General features: G+C 47.4%; 1 protein-coding gene across 1 annotated transcript; it reads right to left on the bottom strand.

Moving 5' to 3' along the window:
- Positions 1-8,402: 8,402 nt before the first annotated feature.
- fdx2 (ferredoxin 2) lies at positions 8,403-23,739 on the bottom strand. The gene is made up of 5 exons (XM_078531303.1): positions 23,584-23,739; positions 21,554-21,605; positions 20,932-21,038; positions 16,151-16,238; positions 8,403-9,872 (listed from the first exon to the last, which is right to left on the bottom strand). Exons 1-5 carry the CDS (start codon positions 23,726-23,728, stop codon positions 9,716-9,718), a joined length of 549 nt encoding a protein of 182 aa, XP_078387429.1. The 5' UTR covers positions 23,729-23,739; the 3' UTR covers positions 8,403-9,715.
- Positions 23,740-24,102: the final 363 nt, after the last annotated feature.

Consider the following 24,102-nt stretch of genomic DNA (forward strand, 5'->3'; position numbering starts at 1 on the left):
AATCTAGAACAAAAATACCTGGAAAAACTCAGCAGGTTTTACAGCATCTGCGGAGAGGGACACAGTTAACATTTCCAGTCCGTATGACTCTTCAACAGAACTAAGGAAAAATAGAAAGGAGGTGAAATATAAGCTGGTTTAAGGGGGGGTGGGACTGGTAGAGCTGGATAGAGGGCCAGTGATAGGTGGAGATAACCAAATGATGTCACAGACAAAAGCACAAAGAGGTGTTGAAGGTGGTGATATTATCTAAGGAATGTACTAATTAAGGGTAGAAAGCAGGACCAGCAAGGTACAGATAGCCCTAGTGGGGGTGGGGGGAAGGGGTCAAAATAGGCTAAAAGGTACAGATAAAACAATGGATGGAAATAGGTGGGAAAAGAAAAATCTATATAAATTATTGGAAAAAGTGGGGGGGGCATTCGGAAAGGGGGTGGGGATGGAGGAGAGAGTTCATGATCTAAAATTGTTGAACTCAATATTCAGTCCGGAAGGCTGTAAAGTACTTAGTCGGTTGAGCTTCACGCAAACTGGAGGGACAGCACCTCATCTTCCGACTAGGCACTTTACAGCCTTCCGGACTGAATATTGAGTTCAACAATTTTAGATCATGAACTATCTCCTCCATCCCCACCCCCTTTCCGACCCCCCCCTTTTCCAATAATTTATATATATTTTTCTTTTCCCACCTATTTCCATTATTTTTAAATTTATTTCCATCCATTGTTTTATCTCTCCCTTTTAGCCTTTTTCGATTCCCACCCCCACTAGGGCTATCTATACCTTGCTCGTCCTGCTTTCTACCCTTAATGTCTCCTTTAGCACATTTCTTAGATAATATCACCACCGTCATAAGACCATAAGACATAGGAGCAGAAATTAGGCCATTCGGCCCATCGAGTCTGCTCCGTCATTCAATCATGGCTGATAAGTTTCTCAACCCCATTCTCCCGCCTTCTCCCCGTAACCTTTGATCCTCTTACCAATCAAGAACCTATCTATCTCGGTCTTAAATTCACTCAATGACCTGGCCTCCACAGCCTTCTGTGGCAATGAATTCCATAGATTCACCACTTTCTGGCTAAAGAAGTTTCTCCTCATTTCTGTTCTAAAAGGTCTTCCCTTTACTCTGAGGCTGTGCCCTTGGGTCCTAGTCTCTCCTACTAATGGAAACATCTTCCTCACATCCACTCTATCCAGGCCTTTCAGTATTCTGTAAGTTTCAATCAGATCCCCCCTCATCCTTCTAAACTCCATCGAGTATAGACCCAGAGTCCTCAAACGTTCCTCATATGTTAAGCCTTTCATTCCTGGGATCGTTCTCGTGAACCTCCTCTGGACCCTCTCCAGGGCCAGCACATCCTTCCTGAGATACGGGGCCCAAAATTGCTCACAATATTCTAAATGTGGTCTGGCCAGAGCCTTATAAAGCCTCAGCAGCACATCCCTGCTTTTATATTCTAGTCCTTTCGAAATAAATGCCAACATTGCATTTGCCTTCCTAACTACCGACTCAACCTGCAAGTTAACCTTAAGAGAATCCTGGACTAGGACTCCCAAGTCCCTTTGAACTCCAGATTTCTGAATTCTCTCCCCATTTAGAAAATAGTCTATGCCTCTATTCTTCCTACCAAAGTGCATGACCTCACACTTCCCCACATTGTATTCCATCTGCCACTTCTTTGCCCATTCTCCTAACCTGTCCAAATCCTTCTGCAGCCTCCCCGCCTCCTCAATACTACCTGTCCCTCCACCTATCTTTGTATCATCTGCAAACTTAGCCAGGATGCCCAGTTCCTTCATCTAGATCATTAATGTATAAAGTGAAAAGTTGTGGTCCCAACACTGACCCCTGCGGAACTCCACTAGTCACCGGCCACCATCCTGAGAAGGGCCCCCTTATCCCCACTCTCTGCCTCGTGCCAGACAGCCAATCTTCTATCCATGCTAGTACCTTGCTCTTATCTTACTGAGCAGCCTCCTGTGCGGCACCTTGTCAAAGGCCTTCTGGAAGTCCAAATAGATAACATCCATTGGCTCTCCTTTGTCTAGCCTACTCGTTACCTCCTCAAAGAATTCTAACAGATTTGTCAGGCATGACCTCCCCTTGATGAAACCATGCTGACTTGCCCTATTTTATCATGCACTTCCAAGTATTCTGAAATCTCATCCTTAATAATGGACTCTAAAATCTTACCAACGACCGAGGTCAGGCTAATCGGCCTGTAATTTCCCGTCTTTTGCTTCACTCCCTTCTTAAACAGGGGGGTTACATTAGTGATTATCCAGTACTCTGGGACCCTCCCTGACTCGAGTGATTCCTGAAAGATCACCACTAACGCCTCTACTATCTCTTCAGCTATCTCCTTCAGAACTCTGGGGTGTAATCCATCTGGTCCAGGTGATTTATCCACCTTCAGACCTCTCAGTTTTCCTAGCACCTTCTCCTTGGTAATGGCCACCATACTCACCTCTGCCCCCCCGACTCTCTTGAACTTTGGGGATGTTACTCGTGTCTTCCACCGTGAAGAGTGACGCAAAGTACCTATTCAGTTCCTCCGCCATTTCTTTGTTCCCCACTACTACTTCTCCAGCGTCATTTTCCAGCGGCCCAATGTCCACTTATGCCTCTCTCTTACCCTTTATATATCTAAAAAAACTCTTGCAATCTTCTTTTATATTACTGGCTAGTTTACCCTCATATTTAATCTTCTCCCTCCTTATTTCTTTTTTAGTTGTCCTCTGTTGGTCTTTGTAGGCTTCCCAATCCCCTGGTTTCCCACTGCTCTTCACCGCATTGTATGCTTTCTCTTTAGCTTTTATGCTGTCCCTGACTTCTCTTGTCAGCCATGGTTGCCTCGTCCTCCCTTTAGTATGCTTCTTCTTCCGAGGGATGAATTTTTGCTGTGTCTTCCAAATTACTCCCAGAAACTCCTGCCATTGCTGTTCCACTGTCTTTCCTGCTAGGCTCATCTCCCAGTCATTTCTGGCCAGCTCCTCCCTCATGCCTCTGTAGTTGCATTTATTCAACTGTAATACTGTTACATCTGATTCCAGCTTTTTCCTCTCAAATTGCAGGGTAAATTCTATCATATTATGGTTACTTCCTCCTAAGGGTTCCTTCACCTTAAGCTCCCTTATCAAATCTGCCTCATTACACATCACTAAATCTAGAATTGCCTGTTCCCTAGTGGGCTCCACCACAAGCTGCTCCAAAAGGCCATCTCGTAGACATTCCACGAATTCCTTTTCTTGGGATCCACTACCAACCTGATTTTCCCAGTGTACCTGCATATTGAAATCCCCCATGATCACTGTAACCTTGCCTTTCTTACACGCCTTTTCTATCCCCTGGTGTACCTTGTGCCCCACATCCTGACTACTGTTCGGAGGCCTGTACATAACTCCCATTATGGTTTTTTTATCTTTGCGGTTCCTCAACTCTACCCACACAGATTCTACATCATCTGACCCTACGTCGTTTCTTGCTATCGATTTAATTTAATTTCTTACTAACAAAGCAACCCCACCCCCTCTGCCAATCTGCCTATCTTTTCGATAGGATGTATATCCTTGGATATTTAGCTCCCAGTCCTGATCCCCTTGCAGCCATGTCAATACCTCTTTGTGCTTTTGTCTATGACATCTTTTGGTTATCTCCACCTATCACTGGCCCTCTATCCAGCTCTACCTGTCCCACCCCCCTTGAACCAGCTTTTATTTCACCTCTTTTCTATTTTTAATTAGTCCTGTTGAAGAGTCATCCATTAACTGTGTTCCTCTCTGCAGATGCTGCCAGACCTGCTGAGTTTTTCCAGCTTTTGTTATTTTTGTTTTGAAATATAAGCTGGTTTAAGGGAGGGTGGGGTGGGACAGGTAGAGCTGGATAGAGGGCCAGTGATAGGTGGAGATAACCAAAAGATGTCATAGACAAAAGGACAAAGAGGTGTTGACGGTGGTGATATTATCTAAGGAATGTGCTAAAGGGGACATTAAGGGTAGAAAGCAGGACAAGCAAGGTACAGTTAGCCCTAGTGGGGGTGGGGTGGGGTGAAGGGATCGAAATAGGCTAAAAGGTAGAGATAAAACAATAGATGGAAATACATTTAAAAATAATGGAAATAGGTGGGAAAAGAAAAACATATATAAATTATTGGAAAGGGGTGGGGTGGGGGGTGGTTGGAAAGAGGGTGGGGATGGAGGAGAGAGTTCATGATCTAAAGTTGTTGAACTCAATATTCAGTCCGGAAGGCTGTAAAGTACTTAGTCGGTTGAGCTTCACGCAAACTGGAGGAACAGCACCTCATCTTCCGACTAGGCACTTTACAGCCTTCCGGAATGTATAAACTCTCTCCTCCATCCCCACCCCCTTTCCGACTCCCCTTTTCCAATAATTTAAATATATTTTTCTTTTCCCACCTATTTCCATTATTTTTAAATTTATTTCCATCCATTGTTTTATCTCTACCTTTTAGCCTATTTCGATTCCCTCCCCCACCCCACCCCCACTAGGGCTATCTGTACCTTGCTCGTCCTGCTTTCTACCATTAATGTCCCCTTTAGCACATTCCTTAGATAATATCACCACCGTCAACACCTCTTTGTTCTTTTGTCTATGACATCTTTTGGCAATCTCCACCTATCATTGGCCCTCTATCTGTCCCACCTCCCCCCCCACCCCCCGCCCCCGACCCCGACCCCTTAAACCAGCTTATAATTCACCTCTTTTCTATTTTTCCTTAGTTCTGACAAAGAGTCATTCGGACTCGAAACATTAACTGTGTTCCTCTCCGCAGTTGCTGTCAGACCTGCTGAGTTTTTCCAGGTATTTTTGTATTTGTTCTAATGCTCTGGGGACATGGGCTCAAATCCCACCCTCATCTTTCTCATGATGAAATCAATAACCAACAGGAAAAGGAATGAGGAGAATATGTAGCCTTGCCCTAGTCCTTTGATGTTGAAGGAATCTGTGGTGCCCGTGGTGGTCCTGTCGCAACAGTTGAAGTCATGGTAAAAGGCCCTGAAGATGTTAATATGCTGCTCTGGGCTGCTCTACTATCTTACAATGTGCAGAGTGACTACTGATGGACACTATCAAAAGCCTTTTTGAAATCAAAGAAGTTGATAACACGTGGCCTCTGATACTCCAGGCTCTGGTATATGATCTGCTCACAGCATGACCTACCACCTTGAAACCTGCCTGTTCTTCACAAAGAGTACCGTCTACTTTTGCTTTCAACCTGATGAGGAGCAACATGCTGAAGACCTTGCCATGTACTGCCAACAGAGTTATGCCCCTCCAGTTGTTGCAGTCACTGAAGTTTTCCTTCTTGGACAGCTTGACGATTTTCCCTTGCCCCCAATTATCCAGGATGCCCTCTGCAGTCCAGAGCCTGCTGAACAGCTCCATGAGCTCTGTTATGACCGTTTTCTTACCGTGTTTCAATGATCTGGTATCTCGACAATCCCAGGTGCCTTGTTTTTCAGGCTCTTTGGACCTCTGATCTGCTCATTTCTCCAAGGTTGATGTTCAGCTATTGAGCTGCATTGCTGTTGTCGAACTCAGACATGGAGCTGGAATTGGGCTGGTTAAGAAAATGCTCCACCCACCTCACCTCCTGTTCCTCATCCATCAATAATGTCTTGCAGTCCTTTCTCTTGACTGGAACTACAGAAAAGGTCCCCCACTTAACATTTAAAACAACCAAAAATATCCCTCCGTTCTTATGCTCACTCTGTCTCTTAAGTAGACACTTCATTGTCCTGGAACCAGTGCAAGGCTATTCTCAGCTCCTTTTCCAGCTTGGTAACCTCTACTCCCAGAACGGACTTTCACCACGAGGGACAAATTGGAGATCCCTCCCTCTAGCCAAATCTGGGCGAATCTTCTAGCTTTGTTTAAAAACTCACAAACTTGGCCTCCTCGATTTGCGCGCAAGCTCCCACGTGCATCCTGCATGGTGGACAATAGAGACTTGCTGCCTTTATCGCACTCTCTTGGACTCTTGCAGACTGACCCTGCCTGCACAGGTTCAGTGATATTCTTAGGGAAAACTGCAACCTAATCCTGCAATGTTGTCTTCCTATGGACTCTTCCACTCTCAAAGCCCAGCTTCATGGCAACGTGAAGCACATGGGCTTCGTATCCAGTGTCATGCCCAGTAATTATGAACTTTCGGACAATATGTTTAAAAAATGGATACAAACCAGCTGTTGAAATTGCTTCTCTGAAGTAGAGTCATACCGACTCAAAACGTTAGCTCTGTTCCTCTCTCCACAGATGCTGCCAGACCTGCTACATTTTTCCAGTACTTTCTGTTTTTATCTCATTGTATCATGATGGTTTTCCCCATCCAAACTAGGCTGGGTGGACCTCAGAGGTGTTAACCCACAACACAGGATGTGGAATCAACATGAACACCAGACCTTATTTGGAAAATATATTGAATTTGTGAAAAACTACATGAAGGCAGCCGTGTTTTCTTTGTCTGTTTGAAAGATTGGCTAGGAGCTGAGAGCAGTCAGTTCTACCAACGCATCAGTTCAGCCAGTCTGTGAACCAAGCTCAGAAACAAGGTGCTAGGCATCAGGCAGCTAGCGATTTCCAGCATTTTCTGTTCTTAGCCAGAGTACATACTGTGTTCCAGTTTAAAGTTTGTCTGAGAACCAACCTCCTGACTATTTGCCTTCAAGAAACCTCACAATCTGCTGTGAACCCTTCGCTTGACAAAACCCTCACTTCAACTTTAAATCATCAAATCAATTAAAAAGACCACAAGCCTGTACGTGGGAGACCGGAGATCGTAAATCAGAGACTGAGATAACTGTAACCTGTAAAAGTGCATGGCCTTTATCTGTATCCAACGTGTGTGTGTTTGGGTGCATGAGTGAGACTGTGTGCATGTGAGACGTTCTGTTAAATTTGGGGCAAGTGTGTGAGAATAAATAACCATTATTTTTAAACTCACAAAAGCTTGCGGAATGTTATAATTGGAATACACACTCCAGGCTTAAGAAAACACACACCTCTTTCTGTATGATATTGATCACAGGCAATAACAGAACAGATAAATTCTGCCTGTAACACCAGGTAGAAACACTTATTAGCTATCCTCGAGACCCTCATTCTATCTTGGAATTAAATAGACAGTTTAAAGTATAACCATTTACGAAACCGGATATTGTTAACACCTCCCTGGGAGTTGGAGACTAATAGTCTATCCACTAACAGCACAGCTGCTCGTATCATTCTTTACAAGAGTGAATATCTTGCACCTTCTTTCGAGGAAGAAAACCTGGGGCTCCCTTTAACCGGTAACAATCAAGTCACCCATGATGCTCAGGCAGCATCTGTGTGGAGAAAGAGTTAACGTTTCAGTTGCTGCCCTTTCATGAGAACAGAAGTCTTCCCCCACCACTTAACGGATTGCTTCTCCCATCTCCAGTATTCTCCCTCCCTCCGCTTCCCTCCGGCCTCTTACTCTCTTTAGATCTTTCAATTGAGAACTGCTGGCGTGACATCGGCTGTCCCAATTTCTCTGCTCCTCTCATTCACTCTAACCCGTCTCCCTCTGAACTTGCCGCCCTCCATTCTCTCAAGTCTAACTCTGACATGTCATCAAACCTGCTGACGAGGATGGTGGTGTTGTCTGATGTATGGGCCTCTACCTCGCCGAGGCCAAATGCCAACTCTCCGACATTTCCTCCTACCTCCCCCTGGACCATGACCCCACTACCGAACATCAAACTATTGGATCCAGGACTATTACTGACCTCATCTCCACTGGGGATCTTCCCTCCCCAGCTTCTAACCTCATAGTCCCCCAAACACGTACAGCCTGCCTCTACCTTCTTCCTACAATTCACAAACAGGGCTGCCCTGGTCAGTCCACTGTTTCAGTCTGTCCCTGCTACTTGGAACTTCTTCCTATCTCGACTCTCTCCTTGTAGTCTCTTCCCAACCGTAAAAAAAAAGTCTGATGAAAGGTCATCGACCTGAAACATGAATTCTTGTTTCTCCCCACAGCGGTGCCTGACCTGCTGAGCATTTCCACAATTACTTCTCCTTTCAGATTTTCCAGCATCCACTATATCGGCTTTTGCACCCAAGCTCGTTGTTGAGTCGAATTCAGAACCTCCCTTCCTTCCTCCATTTTATCCTAACTTAAAACGGGCAGTTTGGAAACATAACAATCTTATAAAACTTTGCATTTGTAACACCTCCTTCAACTGTCTAACCTCAATTCTGATTTTCATCCTGAACCTGCACCAGGAACAGGCAACATTGGTTCAAACTTTTCACAAAAACGCACGGTGGGCAGTTTGTTTAGACTGTTCTATGGAGGAAATCAGCACGGGTTTCAGGAACACAGCTCTTCAAGTAGAAACATGACAAGTAGTGGTGACAAAATATGTATCTGATTTTATTGTAGATTTTATGCATCAATATTTTACTGTAATAAAGTTTAAATAAACTCCATATGTTTAAAATCCCGCCACATTTACCAACCGTAACACAAAAAGAACAATCCTTCCTGGTTCACCCCAACTAACAAGAATAGAATTGTAGCATTGCTTGAAATATTGTAATATATATATTTAGCTCTGAAACACACTGTTGTGTTCGAGCAGCTTGTGAACTGACTGTGTTGTCAGGACATTGCTGTTTGAGAGGCTGAGAGACAGGTAGCCTTTGCACTGGCTGGCTGCACATCCACAGTGTGATTCATACAAGCTGTTCTCTGGTGGGTTACAAAGCAGTTATCAACCTGGGTGAGGTATTATCCGCTTTTGGGTTCACAGATCTGTGGGAGAAGAGGGATCTCACTTTGCAGCTTTGATGAATTAGTCAGAGCCTTAGCCTTCAACTGTCCGGTGCTCAAATCCCAGAGAGTTTTGTAATCAATCCCAGGAATCCACGCTGCAGCGTAATTCTCTCTCATTTCATTAGCAAACCTTCATTTCCTGAACACCCTCTGGAAATCTGCACTCTCTTACAGCAGCACTTGATCCTTATCCTTCAGAAATACTTCAAAATCTTCTGTTGTGCTATGTTTTAGATTATTGTAGCATTCTCTGTGGTCCTTCTCAAGAAGCAACTGCAACGACTGAACCTCCCAGTTGAAAAGTTATTTTATCTATTTATGCCCAGAAACCATTGTCCCCTTCACCCTAAAAGGAGGAGACTCTTGGAATTAGGGATTCTAGTCGCGCTGGGTTGTGGCTTTACAAAGCTCAGCAAACAAATGAGGACTGAAATGCTAACGGCACAGTCCCAAATCACAACAGGCTAGTCCCATCTGATGGACAGCACTTTAATGGCGTTAATGGCAGAGGTCAGAATGGGACGGGGCAGAGAGTTCCAGCAACAAACATATCATTTCCTGTGGAGTAATGAGGACCCGGGCAGGAGTTCTACACACTGCTTGGAAGTCCTCAGGGAATTCACGGGAGGGAGGGAGACGTTGGGAGGGCAGTGGGAGGGGTGGGGCTGGGCTGAGTAGAGGGTGACCTTTACCCCTAAATTTCTTGTTGCCCGTCTTCTCCCCAACTCCAAGTTGACAAATTGCTTTTACTGTTCCTCTCCCCCCCCCTGCCTTGAGGTGGAAGTGACTGCCCATTAGGTGCTGGTCCATCACAAAGTGAACCATGTGACTGAAGCATTACTGGAATGATGCGAGTCTCCCTATATACCACAAGCCCCAGCAAATGCCCATCAGTGGGGTTTTGGCACATGCCCATCCACATAGAAGTTCCTGGTGATTTTAGGCAGCGTCAGTTCCATGCCTTCTAACTCTTTGGTGAGGATGATCTGACATCCCAGCCGGGAGTTGAGCTGCAGGACTGGTGCCATGTCCAACATGTCTTCCTCCCTGGAAAAACAATACATTTAATTCGTTTAATCAGTCATACATTTTCATTTGCAGCTGACTCTCATCCTTTGCAAACTCTGACACGTATATCTATTGAAAAAGTATTAAAAATGTTACTTCCCTTTGACAAAACCTGTTGCCACATTTTTGGATGAACTTGTTTTCATTATGAATTCCTACATTCACAGTTACAACTGAAATTACTTTCATTCATCCAGGCAAGTGGGGAGTATTCCATCACACTCCTGACTTGTGCCTTGTAGATGGCTTTGGGGAGTCAGGAGGTGAGTTACTCGTCACAGGATTCCTAGCCTCTGACCTGCTCTTGTAGCCACAGTATTTATATGGCTAGTCCAGTTCAGTTTCTGGTCAATGGTAACCCCCAGGATGTCGATAGTGGGGGATTCAGCGATGATAATGCCACTGAATGTCAAGGGGCAATGAATAGATTCTCTCCTGTTGGAAATGGTCATTGCCTGGCTTGTGTGGTGCGAATGTTACTTGCCACTTATCAGCCCAAACCTGAATGTTGTCCAGGTCTTGCTGCATACGGGCACAGACTGCTTCAGAAACTGAGGAGTCACGAATGGCGCTGAACATTGTTTGCTGATGATTGCACATCGCCACTTCTGACCGTATGACAGAAGGAAGGTCATTGATGAAGCAGCTGAAGATGGTTGGGCTGAGGACACTACCCTGAGGAACTCCTGCAGCAAATATCTGGGACTGAGATGACTGACCTCCAACAACCACTACCATCTTCCTTTGTGCTAGGTATGACTCAACCAGCGGAGAGTTTTCCCCCTGATTCCCATTGCCTCCAGTTTTGCTAGAGCTCCTTGATGCCACACTCAGTCAAATGTGGCCTTGATGTCAAGAGCAGTCACACTCACCTCACGAGTTCAGCTTTTTTCTCCACGTTCGAACTAAGGCTGTAAAGAGGTCAGGAGCTGAGTGGCCCTGGCGGAACCCAAATTAAGCGTTAGTGATCAGGTTATTGCTAAGAAAGTGCCTCTTGACCCCTTCCATCACTTTACTGATGATCTAGAGTAGACTGATGGGGCAGTAATCAGCCAGGTTGGATTTGTCCTCCTTTTTGTGTACAGGACATACCTGGGCAACTTTCCACCTTGACAGGTAGATGCTGGTGTTATAGCTGTACTGGAACAGCTTGGCTAGGGGCGTGGCAAGCTCTGGAGCAAAAGTCTTCAATACTATTGCTGGAATGTTGTCAGGGCCCATAGCCTTTGCAGTATCCAATGTCTTCAGCTGTTTCTTGATACCACTTGGAGTGAATCGAAATGGCTGAAGTCTGGCATCTGTGATGCTGGGGACTTCTGGAGGAGGCCGAGATGGCACTTCTGGCTGAAGATTGTTGCAAATGCTTCAGCCTTATCTGTTGCCCTGACGTGCTGAGCTCCCCCATCATCAAGGATGGGGATATTTATGGAGCCTCCTCCTCCAGTGAGTTGTTTAATTGTCCACCACCATTCATGACTGGATGCGGCAGGACTGCAGATCTTAGGTCTGATCCGTTGGTTGTGGAATCACTCAGCTCTATCACTTGCTGCTTATGCTGTTTGGCACGCAAGTAGTCCTGTGTTATAACTTCACCAGGTTGACACCTCATTTTTAGGTATGCCTGGTGCTGCTCCTGGCATGCCCTCCTGCACTCTTCATTGAGCCAAGGTTGATCCCCTGGCTTGATAGTAATGGTAGAGTGGGGGATATGCCAGACCATGAGGTTACAGATTGCATTCGAGTACAATTCTGCTGCTGCTGATGGCCCACGGTGCCTCATGACGCCCAGTTTTGGGTTGCTATATCTGTTCAAGGTCTATCCCCTTTAGTATGGTGGTGGTGCCACACATGATGGAGGGTATCCTCAATGTGAAGATGGGGCTTCATCTCCACAAGGACTGTGCAGTGGTCACTCCTACTAATACTGTCATGGTGCTAGAAAGCACCGTGAGCATTGGACATTGAAGTCCCCCACCCAGAGTACCTTCTGCACCCTTGCCACCCTCAGTGCTTCCTCCAAGTGATGCTCAACATGGAGAAGCACTGATTCATCAGCTGAGGGAGGGCAGTACGTGGTAATCAGCAGGAGGTTTCCTTGCCCATGTTTGACCTGATGCCATGAGACTTCGTGAGGTCCGGAGTCGATATTGAGGACTCCCAAGGCAGCTCCCTCCTGACTGTATACCACTGTGCAGCCACTTCCGCTGGGTCTCTCCTGCTGGTGGGTCAGGACATACCCAGGAATGGTGACGGTGGTGTCTGGGACATTATCTGTAAGGTATGATTCCCTAAGGATGACTATGTCAGGCTGTTGCTTGACTAGTCTGTGAGACAGCCCTCCCAATTTTGGCACTAGCCCCCAGATGCTAGTAAGGAGGACTTTGCAAAGGGCTGAATTTACCGTTGTTTTCTGTGCCTCAGTCGTTGCTGGGTGGTTAAACTGAATCACAGAATGACACAGCACAGGAGGCCATTCAGCCCATCATGCCTGTGCCGACTCTTTGAAATAGCTGCCCAAACTCCAATCAGTCCCATTGGCCCCATTGTTTCTCCGTATTGTGAGAAACAGAAATTTTACTTCAAGGCTGCATTCTTGGCAGATGCAATAAATTCAGAAGTTATAACTCCATTTCTCAATTTTCAGTAAAACTACTTATTTTTTTAAAAAGGTATTAACACTGTACTTCCACAGAATTGTTACAGAGCAGGAGGCGGCCATTTAGCCCATCGTGTCTGCACCGGCTTTCCAAATGAGTAACTCACCTAGTACCATTTGCCTGCCTTCTCTCCCTAGACCTGCACATTCTTCCTTTTCAGATAACAGTCTAATTCCCTTTTAAATGCTTCAGTTGAACCTGCTTCCACCACACTCCCAGGCAGCGCATTCCAGACCTTGACCACTCGCTGCGTAGAAAAAGTTTCTCCTCTTCTCAACAAACCAGAGGCACAAAAATAATTTTAGCCAAAGTTACCATAAAATAACTCTCCTCTTGAAGTTTCTTTTATTCCTGGCTCTGTTACAAATTTTACCATCAGCTGCACCTTCAAGAGAGGTCAATGATTTCTTCAAGGGCGTCAGATTTTACAATCTACATTATTCCAGCGGTATCAGAGAATCCTACAATCTCAATAAGACTGAACCTACATCATTTAGTAGTGAGTTGGATCATTCATGTCTATACATATCTCAAAAGCCTTGACTAATTCCACATCTTTAATCTGACAAAGGACTGAGTCCAGAGCGATAGCCTATCTTAAAAGAAAGCTGACATTTAAACAGGTATTACAGAAATCAGTTTAATAATGGGGGAGCATTCCTTAAAGTCATGTCACGTGATTTCAGGCCTCCTACGATAATTATCTGGGACATTACCTGCAGATAATTTTCTATATATTTATGCTTCCATTACATACTTGTGTGTCAATGTCATGAATAGCGGGTGTGATAAATGTTCATGCTAAAGCAGCTTGAATTATGAAAAGCAGTACAATTTTAATATTTTTCCTTGAAAAGTTGACGGATTTGAGAGCTGTAATGGTTCTAGTGTATTTTTAAAATTTATTCTTTCATTGGATGTAGGCATCACCAGCAAATCAGCATTTATTGCCCATCCCTAATTAACCTTGAGCTGAGTGTCTTGCTAGGCCATTTGAGAGGGGAGTTAAGAGTCATCTACATTGCTTTGGGTCTGGAGTCACATGTAGGCCAGACCAGGTAAGGATGGCAGATTTTCTTCCCTAAAGGACATTAGTGAACCAGATGGGTTTATACAACAACCAATGACAACCAATGAATGATGGCCCCCTCCCACAACTCTTTCTCCGGTACATCGATGATTACTTCGGTGCTGCTTCATGCTCTCGTCGGGACCTGGAAAAATTTATTAATTTTGCTTCCAATCTCCACCCCTCCATCATTTTCACATGGTCCATCTCTGACACTTCTCTTCCCTTCCTTGACCTCTCTATCTCAATTTCTGATGATAGACTGTCCACCAATATCCATTACAAGCCTACCGACTCCCACAGCTACCTCGACTACAGCTCCTCACACCCCGCTTCCTGTAAGGACTCCATCCCATTCTCTCAGTTCCTTCACCTCCGTCGCATCTGTTCTGATGATGCTACCTTCAAAAACAGCTCCTCTGACATGTCCTCCTTCTTCCTTAACCGAGGTTTTCCACCCACGGTCGTTGACAGGGCCCTCAACCGTGTCCGGCCCATATCCCGCGCATCCTCCCTCACGCCTTCTCCTCCTTCCCAGAAACATGATAGAGTCCCCCTTGTCCTCACTTATCACCCCACCAGCCTCCGCATTCAAAGGATCATCCTCCGCCATTTCCGCCAACTCCAGCATGATGCCACCACCAAACACATCTTCCCTTCACCCCCCCTGACGGCATTCCGTAGGGATCGTTCCCTCCGGGACACCCTGGTCCACTCCTCCGTCACCCCCTACTCCTCAACCCCCACCTATGGCACCTCCCCATGCCCACGCAGAAGATGCAACACCTGCTCCTTCACTTCCTCTCTCCTCACCGTCCAAGGGCCCAAACACTCCTTTCAAGTGAAGCAGCATTTCACTTGCATTTCCCCTAACTTAGTCTACTGCATTCATTGCTCCCAATGCGGTCTCCTCTACATTGGAGAGACCAAACGCAAACTGGGCGACCGCTTTGCAGAACACCTGCGGTCTGTCCGCAAGAATGACCCAAACCTCCCTGTCGCTTGCCATTTTAACACTCCACCCTGTTCTCTTGCCCACATGTCTGTCCTTGGCTTGCTGCATTGTTCCAGTGAAGCCCAACGCAAACTGGAGGAACAGCACCTCATCTTCCGACTAGGCACTTTACAGCCTTCCGGGCTGAATATTGAATTCAACAACTTTAGATCTTAAACTACCCCCCCCCACCACCCCCCCTCCCCCCATCCCCACCCCGTTTCTCCCCCCTCCCTTTTTTTTCCAATAATTTATATAGATTCTTCTTTTCCCACCTATTTCCATTATTTTTAAATCTAAAACTAAAACTTTGTTAGTCTTTCCACCCCACCCCCACTAGAGCTGTACCTTGAGTGTCCTGTCTTCCATTCTTAATTAGCACCTTTCTTAGACAATATCACCACCTTCAACACCTCTTTGATCCTTTTGTCTGTAACATCTTTTGATTATCTGCTCCTATCACTGCTCGCTTATCTCCACAATCACCACACCCTCAACTTCTCTCTCTCCCCCCACCCCCCCACCTTAAACCAGCTTATATTTCATCTTTCTCCTAACTATGCTTCAGTTCTGCCGAAGGGTCATGAAGACTCGAAACGTTGACTGATTTCTTCTCCACCGATGCTGCCAGACCTGCTGAGTTTTTCCAGGTAATTCTGTTTTTGTTTTGGATTTCCAGCATCCGCAGTAGCTTTTAGCTTTTTGTTTTAACCAATGATAGTTTTATGGTCGCCATCACTGAGACTAGCTTTCAATTCCACATTTTATTAATTGAATTTAAATTCTACCAGCTGCCGTGATGGGATTTGAACCCATGTCCCAAGAGGCCTGGGCCTCCGGAGGATTACTAATCGAGTGACATTACTATTAATCCACCGTCTTCCCCTAGTAATACGCTTGTATCCAGGTCACTGAAGAATCCCCACTTCACTCAGGTATGACCCATGAAGATTGTCCCAGGTTGTGAAGGGGGGCTGCTGTTCATGGTCCACTTACAACAATAACTTGCATCTGCTTCAAAGGGAAGTGTGATGTGTACCAGCAGGCAGCACTCAGTTCCTCAAAAACCCAATTAAAGCATTAATGATCAACAGTGGAGAACATCACAGGCATAGCAGTGTCCCATATAAGAGTTATTTAAACAGTTTATTAATTTTGATTTCCGTATGAGATATGAAGTTTTGCTATGAGCACTATATTACTGTTTATCTGCTGCTGTAATCTGTGTACATGTATTTTTGTAATAAATTCTGATCTGCAGTGTAACCTGAAATATATTACCTGACAGTATGGTGCTGTTTCATCTATGGAAAAGATTAGGATTATACAACTGGGATCCTTTACAACTTTTACTGCTAAACCCAATGGTAAAAGGGTATAATTGTTGGCTCTTGGGCTGATTACTCACATTCGCCATACTGCAAATATTATATCATGGAGAACACAGGTTAGCAAATGGAAAGTTAGCATGAATTAGGACCTGAATTGTAATCCTTGTGCTTACAATGCATGCGCAGGTATAGCAACATTTTTGTACCTTTCAGCTGGTTCAGGCAGTTTATCAAAATGTTCTTCATTCACATACACGTGACAGGTTGAACAGGCCAGCGAAGCTTCACATGCACCTATACATGGAAAGGAAATGGTTATTTTACATACACTGGCCACAGGTCCTTTCTAATTTTCTCTCCATGTTTCTTGAAAACACCAACTCTTGCTGGGGTACAAGTGTATCATTGAGTTGGGGCAGCCCTCTGGTGCTGTGCTCAAGTCTCCTTTCTTTATACGTGAGTCAGAGTTGTTGAAATTAACCACAGATGAGCTCACAGCCGAATCTGATCCTGTCCCTCATTAAAATCTACACAAACAGAACTCACGCTCGCACACACGGTGCCTGACCGGGGCACAGGCATGTGCTTGCACATGCACGCGCACACACATTTCACCAGGGGTCACTGGATAGTGATTAGATGCACAAACTACAACCTTTGCCAGCATCCCTCAGCCCAACTACCGCCAGGCAGACGATGTTGGCTCCTGCAGCAAACAGCAGAGATAAAACCTGGAGCCTTTTTGTGGTGTGTGTTGTTCAGCACCACACCAGGCAGTGTATTTACCACATGAGGTGCCAGAACATAGAGGGCCTTTACACAGCTTACAAAGGTATGTCTCCATTATTTACACCCTCTGACAAAATAATTCAGCAATACGCAGCTGACTGGCTGATATCCTGTTTTCACAGAACTGTGGAATGTGCAAAATACTGTAATTCATAGGAGGGACTTTATACCAAGGCCCTGTCTTCCTTCTCAGGTAAGATCTCATTCACAGGGTACTATTCACAGAACAGAAGGGGGGGTGGGTTTTACCCAGTGTCCTGTCAAATTTTTATCCCTTAACCAACATCACTAAATCAGCTTGAAAGCAAAATACTGCGGATGCTGGAAACCTGAAACAAAAACAGAAGATGCTGGAAAAGCTCAGCATCTGTGGAGAGAAAAACACAGTTAACGTTTCGAGTCCATGTGACTCTTCTTCAGGGCTAAAAGGAAGTAAAAATGTGATGAAATTGATACTGTTTAAGGGGGGTGGAGCAGGTGAAGCTGGATAGAAGGCCAGTGATAGGTGGGGGCAAAGGAGAGATTGACAAAGATATCATGAACAAAAGGACAAAGGGGGTGTTTATGGTGCTGGTACTGGCTAAAGGAGGTGCTGATGGTGGCGTTAAGGATAGAAAGCAGAATGTGATAATAGCAGCACAAGGGTAAGCAGTCTGGAAAGAACAACATGAGCAAGTGACAGATGGATGGGGTGGGGGAGGAGACGGTGGTGGGAAAAAAGATTGAAAATAGGATAAAAAGTGGGGATAAAACAATTAATAAAAATGAAACTAAATAAAAATAAAAATAAGTGGATAAAAAATAAAAATTAAATAATGAATATTGAAAAAAGCAGATTAAAAAGGGGGTGGGGATGAAGGAGAGAGTTCATGGTCTGAAGTTGTTGAACTCAACGTTAAGTCCGGAAGGCTGCAAAGTGCCTAGTTGGAAGATGAGGTGCTGTTCCTCCAGTTTGCGTTGAGCTTCACTGGGACATTGAAGCAGGCCAAGGACGGACATGTGGGCATGAGAGCAGGGTGGAGTGTTGAAATGGCAAGCGACAGGGAGGTCTGGGTCATGCTTGTGGACAGACCGAAGGTGTTCTGCAAAGCGGTCACCCAGTCTGCGTTTGGTCTCTCCAATGTAGAGGAGACCACATTGGGAGCAGGGGATGCAGTAGACTAAATTGAAGGAGGTGCAAGTGAAGCGGAGGAGGTAAGGGGGCAGGTGTTGCACCTTCTGCGATTGCGTGGGACGGTGCCGTGGGAGGGGGATGAGGTGTAGGGGGTGATGGAGGAGTGGACCAGGCTGTCCCAGATGGAATGGTCGCTATGGAAGGCCAACAGTGTGGGGGGGGGTGAAGGGAAGATGTGTTTGGTGGTGGCATTATGCTGGAGTTGGCGGAAATGGCGGAGGATGATATTTTGAATGGGGGGGCTGGTGGGGTAAAAAGTGAGGACAAGGGGTACTCTATCATGGTTCTGGGAGGGAGAGGAAGGCCTGAGGGCAGAGGCACGGGAGATGGGTCAGGCACGGTTGAGGGCCCTGTCAACCACTGTGGGTGGGAAACCTCGGTTAAGGAAGAAGGAAGACATGCCAGAAGCACTGTTTTGGAAAGTGGCATCATTGGAACAGATGCGAAGGAACTGAGAGAACAGGATGGAGTCCTTACAGGAAGCAGGGTATGAGGAGCTGTAGTCGAGGTAGCTGTGGGAGTCGATGGGCTTGTCATGAATATCGGTGAGCAGTCTATCACCATTTTCATTGAGAACTGCCGACGTGACATCGGCCGGCTCAGTTTCTCTGTTCCTCTCACCCACTCTAACCTGTCTCCTTCTGAGCTTGCCGCACTCCATTCTCAGTCCAACCCTGACTTTATCAAACCTGCTGACAAGGGTGGTGCTGCTGTTGTCTGGCGCACTGACCTCAACCTCGCAGAGGCTGAGCGCCAACTCGTAGACACCTTCCTCCTACTTCCCCCTGGACCATGACCCCGCCACCGAACATCAAGCCATTGTTTCCAGGACTGTCACTGACCTCATCACCTCTGGAGACCTTCCCTCCACAGCTTCCAACCTCATAGTCTCCCAACCGCCCGCTTCTACCTCCTTCCCAAAATCCACAAACAGAACTGTCGCAGTAGACCGATCGTGTCAGTCTGATCCTGCCCCACGGAACTTATTCCTTCCTACATTAACTCCGTTCTCTCTCCCCTTGTACAGTCTCTTCCCACCTACATCTGCAATTCCTCTGATGCCCTACATCATATCAACAATTTCCAGTTCCCTGGCCCCAAGCACCTCCTCTTCACCATGGATGTCCAATCCCTCTATACCTCCATCCCCCACAAGGATGGTCTGAGGGTTCTCCGTTTCTTCCTCGAACAGATGCCCGAACAATCCCCATCACCCACCACTCTCCTGCGTCTGGCTGAATTTGTTCTCTCACTGAACAATTTCTCCTTAAACTCGTCTCACTTCCTCCAAATAAAAGGTGTGGCTATGGGCCCCAGTTATGTCTGTCTCTTTATGGGGTATGAGGAACTTTCCTTGTTCCAGTCTTACTGGGGCCTCCTCCCACAACTCTTTTTTCAGCACATCAATGACTGCTTCGATGCCGCTTCATGCTCTTGTCTGGATCTGGAAAGATTTATTAATTTTGCTCTCAATTTCCACCTCTCTATCACTTTCACATGGTCCATCACTGACACTTCCCCTCCTTCCTTGACCTCTGTCTCAATTTCTGGTGATAGACTGTCCACCGATATTCATTACAAGCCTACCAACTCCTACAGCTCCTCACACCCCGCTTCCTGTAAGGACTCCATCCCATTCTCTCAGTTCCTTCACTTCCGTCGCATCTGTTCTGATGATGCCACTTTCCAAAACAGTGCTTCTGGCATGTCTTCCTTCTTTTTTAACTGAGGTTTCCCATCCACTGTGGTTGACAGGGCCCTCAACCATGTCTGACCCATCTCCCGCACCTCTGCCCTCACACCTTCCTCTCCCTCCCAGAACCATGATAGGGTCCCCCTTGCCCTCCATTTTCACTCCACCAGCCTCCGCATCCAAAGGATCATCCTCTGCCATTTCCGCCAACTCCAGCATGATGCCACCACCAAACACATCTTCCCTTCACCCCCCCCCACACTGTTGGCCTTCCATAGCGACCATTCCATCTGGGACACCCTGGTCCATTCCATCACCCCCAAAACCTCATCCCCCTCCCACGGCACCTTCCCATGCAACCGCAGAAGGTGCAACATCTGCCCCTTTACCTCCTCACCGTCCAAGGGCCCGAACACTCCTTTCAAGTGAAGCAGCATTTCACTTGCACTTCCCTCAATTTAGTCTATTGCATTTGCTGCTCCCAATACAGTCTCCTCTACATTGGAGAGACAAAACGCAGACTGGGTGACCGCATGCGGAACACCTTTGGTCTGTCCGCAAGCATGACCCAGGCCCTCCTGTCGCTTGCCATTTCAACACACCACCCTGTTCTCTTGCCCACATGTTCGTCCTTGGCCTGCTGCAATGTTCCAGTGAAGCTCAACGCAAACTGGAGGAACAACATCTCATCTTCCGATTAGGCACTTTACAACCTTCTGGACTTAACATTGAGTTCAACAACTTCAGACCATGAACTCTCTCTTCCATCCTCACCCCTTTTTTATCCCCATTTTTCAATATTAATTTTAAAATTTTTATCCACATTTTTATTTATTTTCATTTTTATTGTTTTATCCTCACTTTTGTTTCCTATTTTCAATCTTTTTTCCCCATCACCACCCCCTCCCCCCGGGCCATCTGTCACTTGTCCATGTTGTTCTTTCCAGAGTGCTTACCTTTGTCCTGCTATTATCACATTCTGCTTTCTGATGCCACCATCAGCACCTCCTTTAGCCAGCACCGCTACTATTAACACCCCTTTGCCCTTTTGTTCATGACATCTTTGGCAATCTCTCCTTTGCCCCCACCTATCGCTGGCCTTCTATCCAACTCCTCCACCCCCCTTAAACAGTATAAATTCCATCACATTTTTACTTTTTAGTTCTGAAGAAGAGTCATACGGACTCGAAACGTTAACTGTGTTCGTCTCTCCACAGATGCTGTTAGACCTGCTGAGTTTTTCCAGCATTTTCTATTGTTGTTTCACTAAGTCAGCTTGTTCTCTTTCTTTAAGGTGAAGAATTAAAAAATTTCACTCCATCGGTACTCACCCTCCAGATCAATCCCATTTTCATGAGCCAAGTACAGTATATTGTCGCCCACCTTCCCCTTCACAGGAATCCGATTCCCTGAACGGTCGATAAAGGTTACATTTACACTAAAACAAGGGAAAACATTGTCTGTAACACAATTATTAGATGATTAACATTACAATTAAGAGATTTTGGTATATTTATTGAAGATTCTCTGTAAAAATCTATAATTTATTTTATGCCAGTTTTACTCCTAAAGGTGTTGATTTTCTGTGAAACGATGTGGTCCCGCTCAGCTGCCTGTGATTTCTCCAACAGCCCTGATGGAAATATTTGCTGTAATGATTTAAGCATTTTAGGTACTTTATCTCAATAATCACTTCCATAGGCAAGTTCCCGCCCTATGAACTCACAGAACCTTTGATACAAAGTAATCTGCAATATCGATCGAGCCAGATTCTGCATTACTCACCAGATCTCTCCACCAACAGCACAGCAAATATAACACCAAAAGGCCTTACCTAGAGGGAGTGATTGTATCTCAGCATGAGTCAGCACATTCATGAGAAAAAAAGCTGAGGGAGGACAAGAATTAAACGGAAAGTAAAATAGAATGGGAGACACAAGCCTCTGTACTTACACATCCATCAAACTCTGAGTTTTCTGGCTTGTCTCTTCACACTGATGGGTATCTAGGAACAAACAAAAGTGGTCAGCATTTTAACTGAGGACAGCTTGAAGTCACGTCCAAGATGAGTCAGTCCAAAAGTGACTTGTACAACAGGTGATGGTTCAGGTTGGACATTTACTGTGGTGCAATTAACAAGTGAATTGAACACTGGCCTGATCTTGGTAATTTTTCATTTCTAACTGCCTGAAACAAAGATAAATATTTAAAGTTGCCTTTGCATTGGATTACTCACAGAGCCGTGTTTGAGGCCAAAACCAACGGTCAGAGTCAGCTGCACCAGCCGCTCATCAGCTGGGTGGTGTCAGAGTCAGACTGTGGCTCAATCATGGGGAGGGACCCATTTCCCCAGGATCACTTTCCCACCCTTGGGGTCACTGCCCCGCCTAAAGGGTCAGTCTCCACTGTCCCATCTCGGGATTACTGTCCTTCTTTTGTACCCCTATCATTTCTCCAGCCTTCCCCCCAACAGGGGGGTCACTGCTCCTTACCCCTCGGGTCTTTATCCTCTCTGCCAGGGGAGTCAGTCTCCTCTGCCCCTCTCCCCCTGGAGGGGGATCACTGTCTCCCCCGCCCCTCTCCCCCTGGTGGGGGGATCACTGTCTCCCCCGTCCCTCTCTCCCTGGGAGGGGAGTCACTGTCTCCCCCGCCCCTCTCCCCCTGGGAGGGGAGTCACTGTCTCCCCCGCCCCTCTCCCCCTGGGAGGGGAGTCACTGTCTACCCCGCCCCTCTCCCCCTGGGAGGGGAGTCACTGTCTCCCCCGCCCCTCTCCCCCTGGAGGGAGATCACTGTCTCCCCCGCCCCTCTCCCCCTGGGAGGGGAGTCACTGTCTCCCCCGCCCCTCTCCCCCTGGTGGGGGGATCACTGTCTCCCCCGTCCCTCTCCCCCTGGTGGGGGGATCACTGTCTCCCCCGTCCCTCTCTCCCTGGGAGGGGAGTCACTGTCTCCCCCGCCCCTCTCCCCCTGGGAGGGGAGTCACTGTCTCCCCCGCCCCTCTCCCCCTGGGAGGGGAGTCACTGTCTACCCCGCCCCTCTCCCCCTGGGAGGGGAGTCACTGTCTACCCCGCCCCTCTCCCCCTGGGAGGGGAGTCACTGTCTCCCCCGCCCCTCTCCCCCTGGGAGGGGAGTCACTGTCTCCCCTGGCCCTCTCCCTCTGGAGGGAGATCACTGTCTCCCCCGCCCCTCACCCCTGGGAGGGGAGTCACTGTCTACCCCGCCCCTCTCCCCCTGGGAGGGGAGTCACTGTCTCCCCCGCCCCTCTCCCCCTGGGAGGGGAGTCACTGTCTCCCCTGGCCCTCTCCCTCTGGAGGGAGATCACTGTCTCCCCCGCCCCTCTCCCCCTGGGAGGGGAGTCACTGTCTCCCCCGCCCCTCTCCCCCTGGGAGGGGAGTCACTGTCTCCCCCGCCCCTCTCCCCCTGGGAGGGGAGTCACTGTCTCCCCTGGCCCTCTCCCTCTGGAGGGAGATCACTGTCTCCCCCGCCCCTCTCCCCCTGGGAGGGGAGTCACTGTCTCCCCCGCCCCTCTCCCCCTGGGAGGGGAGTCACTGTCTCCCCTGGCCCTCTCCCTCTGGAGGGAGATCACTGTCTCCCCTGCCCCTCTCCCCCTGGGAGGGGAGTCACTGTCTCCCCCGCCCCTCTCCCCCTGGGAGGGGAGTCACTGTCTCCCCCGCCCCTCTCCCCCTGGGAGGGGAGTCACTGTCTCCCCTGGCCCTCTCCCTCTGGAGGGAGATCACTGTCTCCCCCGCCCCTCTCCCCCTGGGAGGGGAGTCACTGTCTCCCCCGCCCCTCTCCCCCTGGGAGGGGAGTCACTGTCTCCCCCGCCCCTCTCCCCCTGGGAGGGGAGTCACTGTCTCCCCCGCCCCTCTCTCCCTGGGAGGGGAGTCACTGTCTCCCCCGCCCCTCTCCCCCTGGTGGGGGGAGTCACGGCCCCTCCGGGAATCCCGCTCAGCTCCAGGGTGGCCTCCCTCCTCTCTCTCACTCACTCGGGCCGGTGTGGAATGTCCGAGTCCGGTCTCTGAGCCGGTTTTCCTGCCGATGCCCCCGCGGGGATCGCGGGCCCGGTTCCCACTGAGCGACTCCGAGCCTCAGGACCCAGCGGAAGCCGCGCCGAGCACTGGCCGCCGCCATGACAGCCGCACGGCCACGTGACGCAACCGTGACGTCAGCGCCGCCTCTTAAAGGGGAAGTTGCTCAAGTTTCTTAAAGGAGAAAAAAAATCTATTAGAATTGCCAAAGCCCAAAAAAAAGGTAAATTCTGAAATGGTGAAATATTGAGATGTTTTCTCGAAATAACAAAGGCTTACTTTGTTTTCACTTTCCCAACTTCTGGAATTAAATCGTCAGAAATAAATATTAAAATCTGGCTCCAGAAATTACCTCCCATAGGAAATCCAGAACTCTCCCCATCTGATTTTCTGACTCATTTTTCTGAATTGTTGGTCGCAGCAATAACTTTGTCTCCACATCCGAATAGCAGGAGGCCATTCAGCCCCTTGACTCTG

This window comes from Cetorhinus maximus, chromosome 28 (genome assembly GCF_964194155.1).
Source record: "Cetorhinus maximus chromosome 28, sCetMax3.hap1.1, whole genome shotgun sequence".
NCBI lineage: Eukaryota > Metazoa > Chordata > Chondrichthyes > Lamniformes > Cetorhinidae > Cetorhinus > Cetorhinus maximus.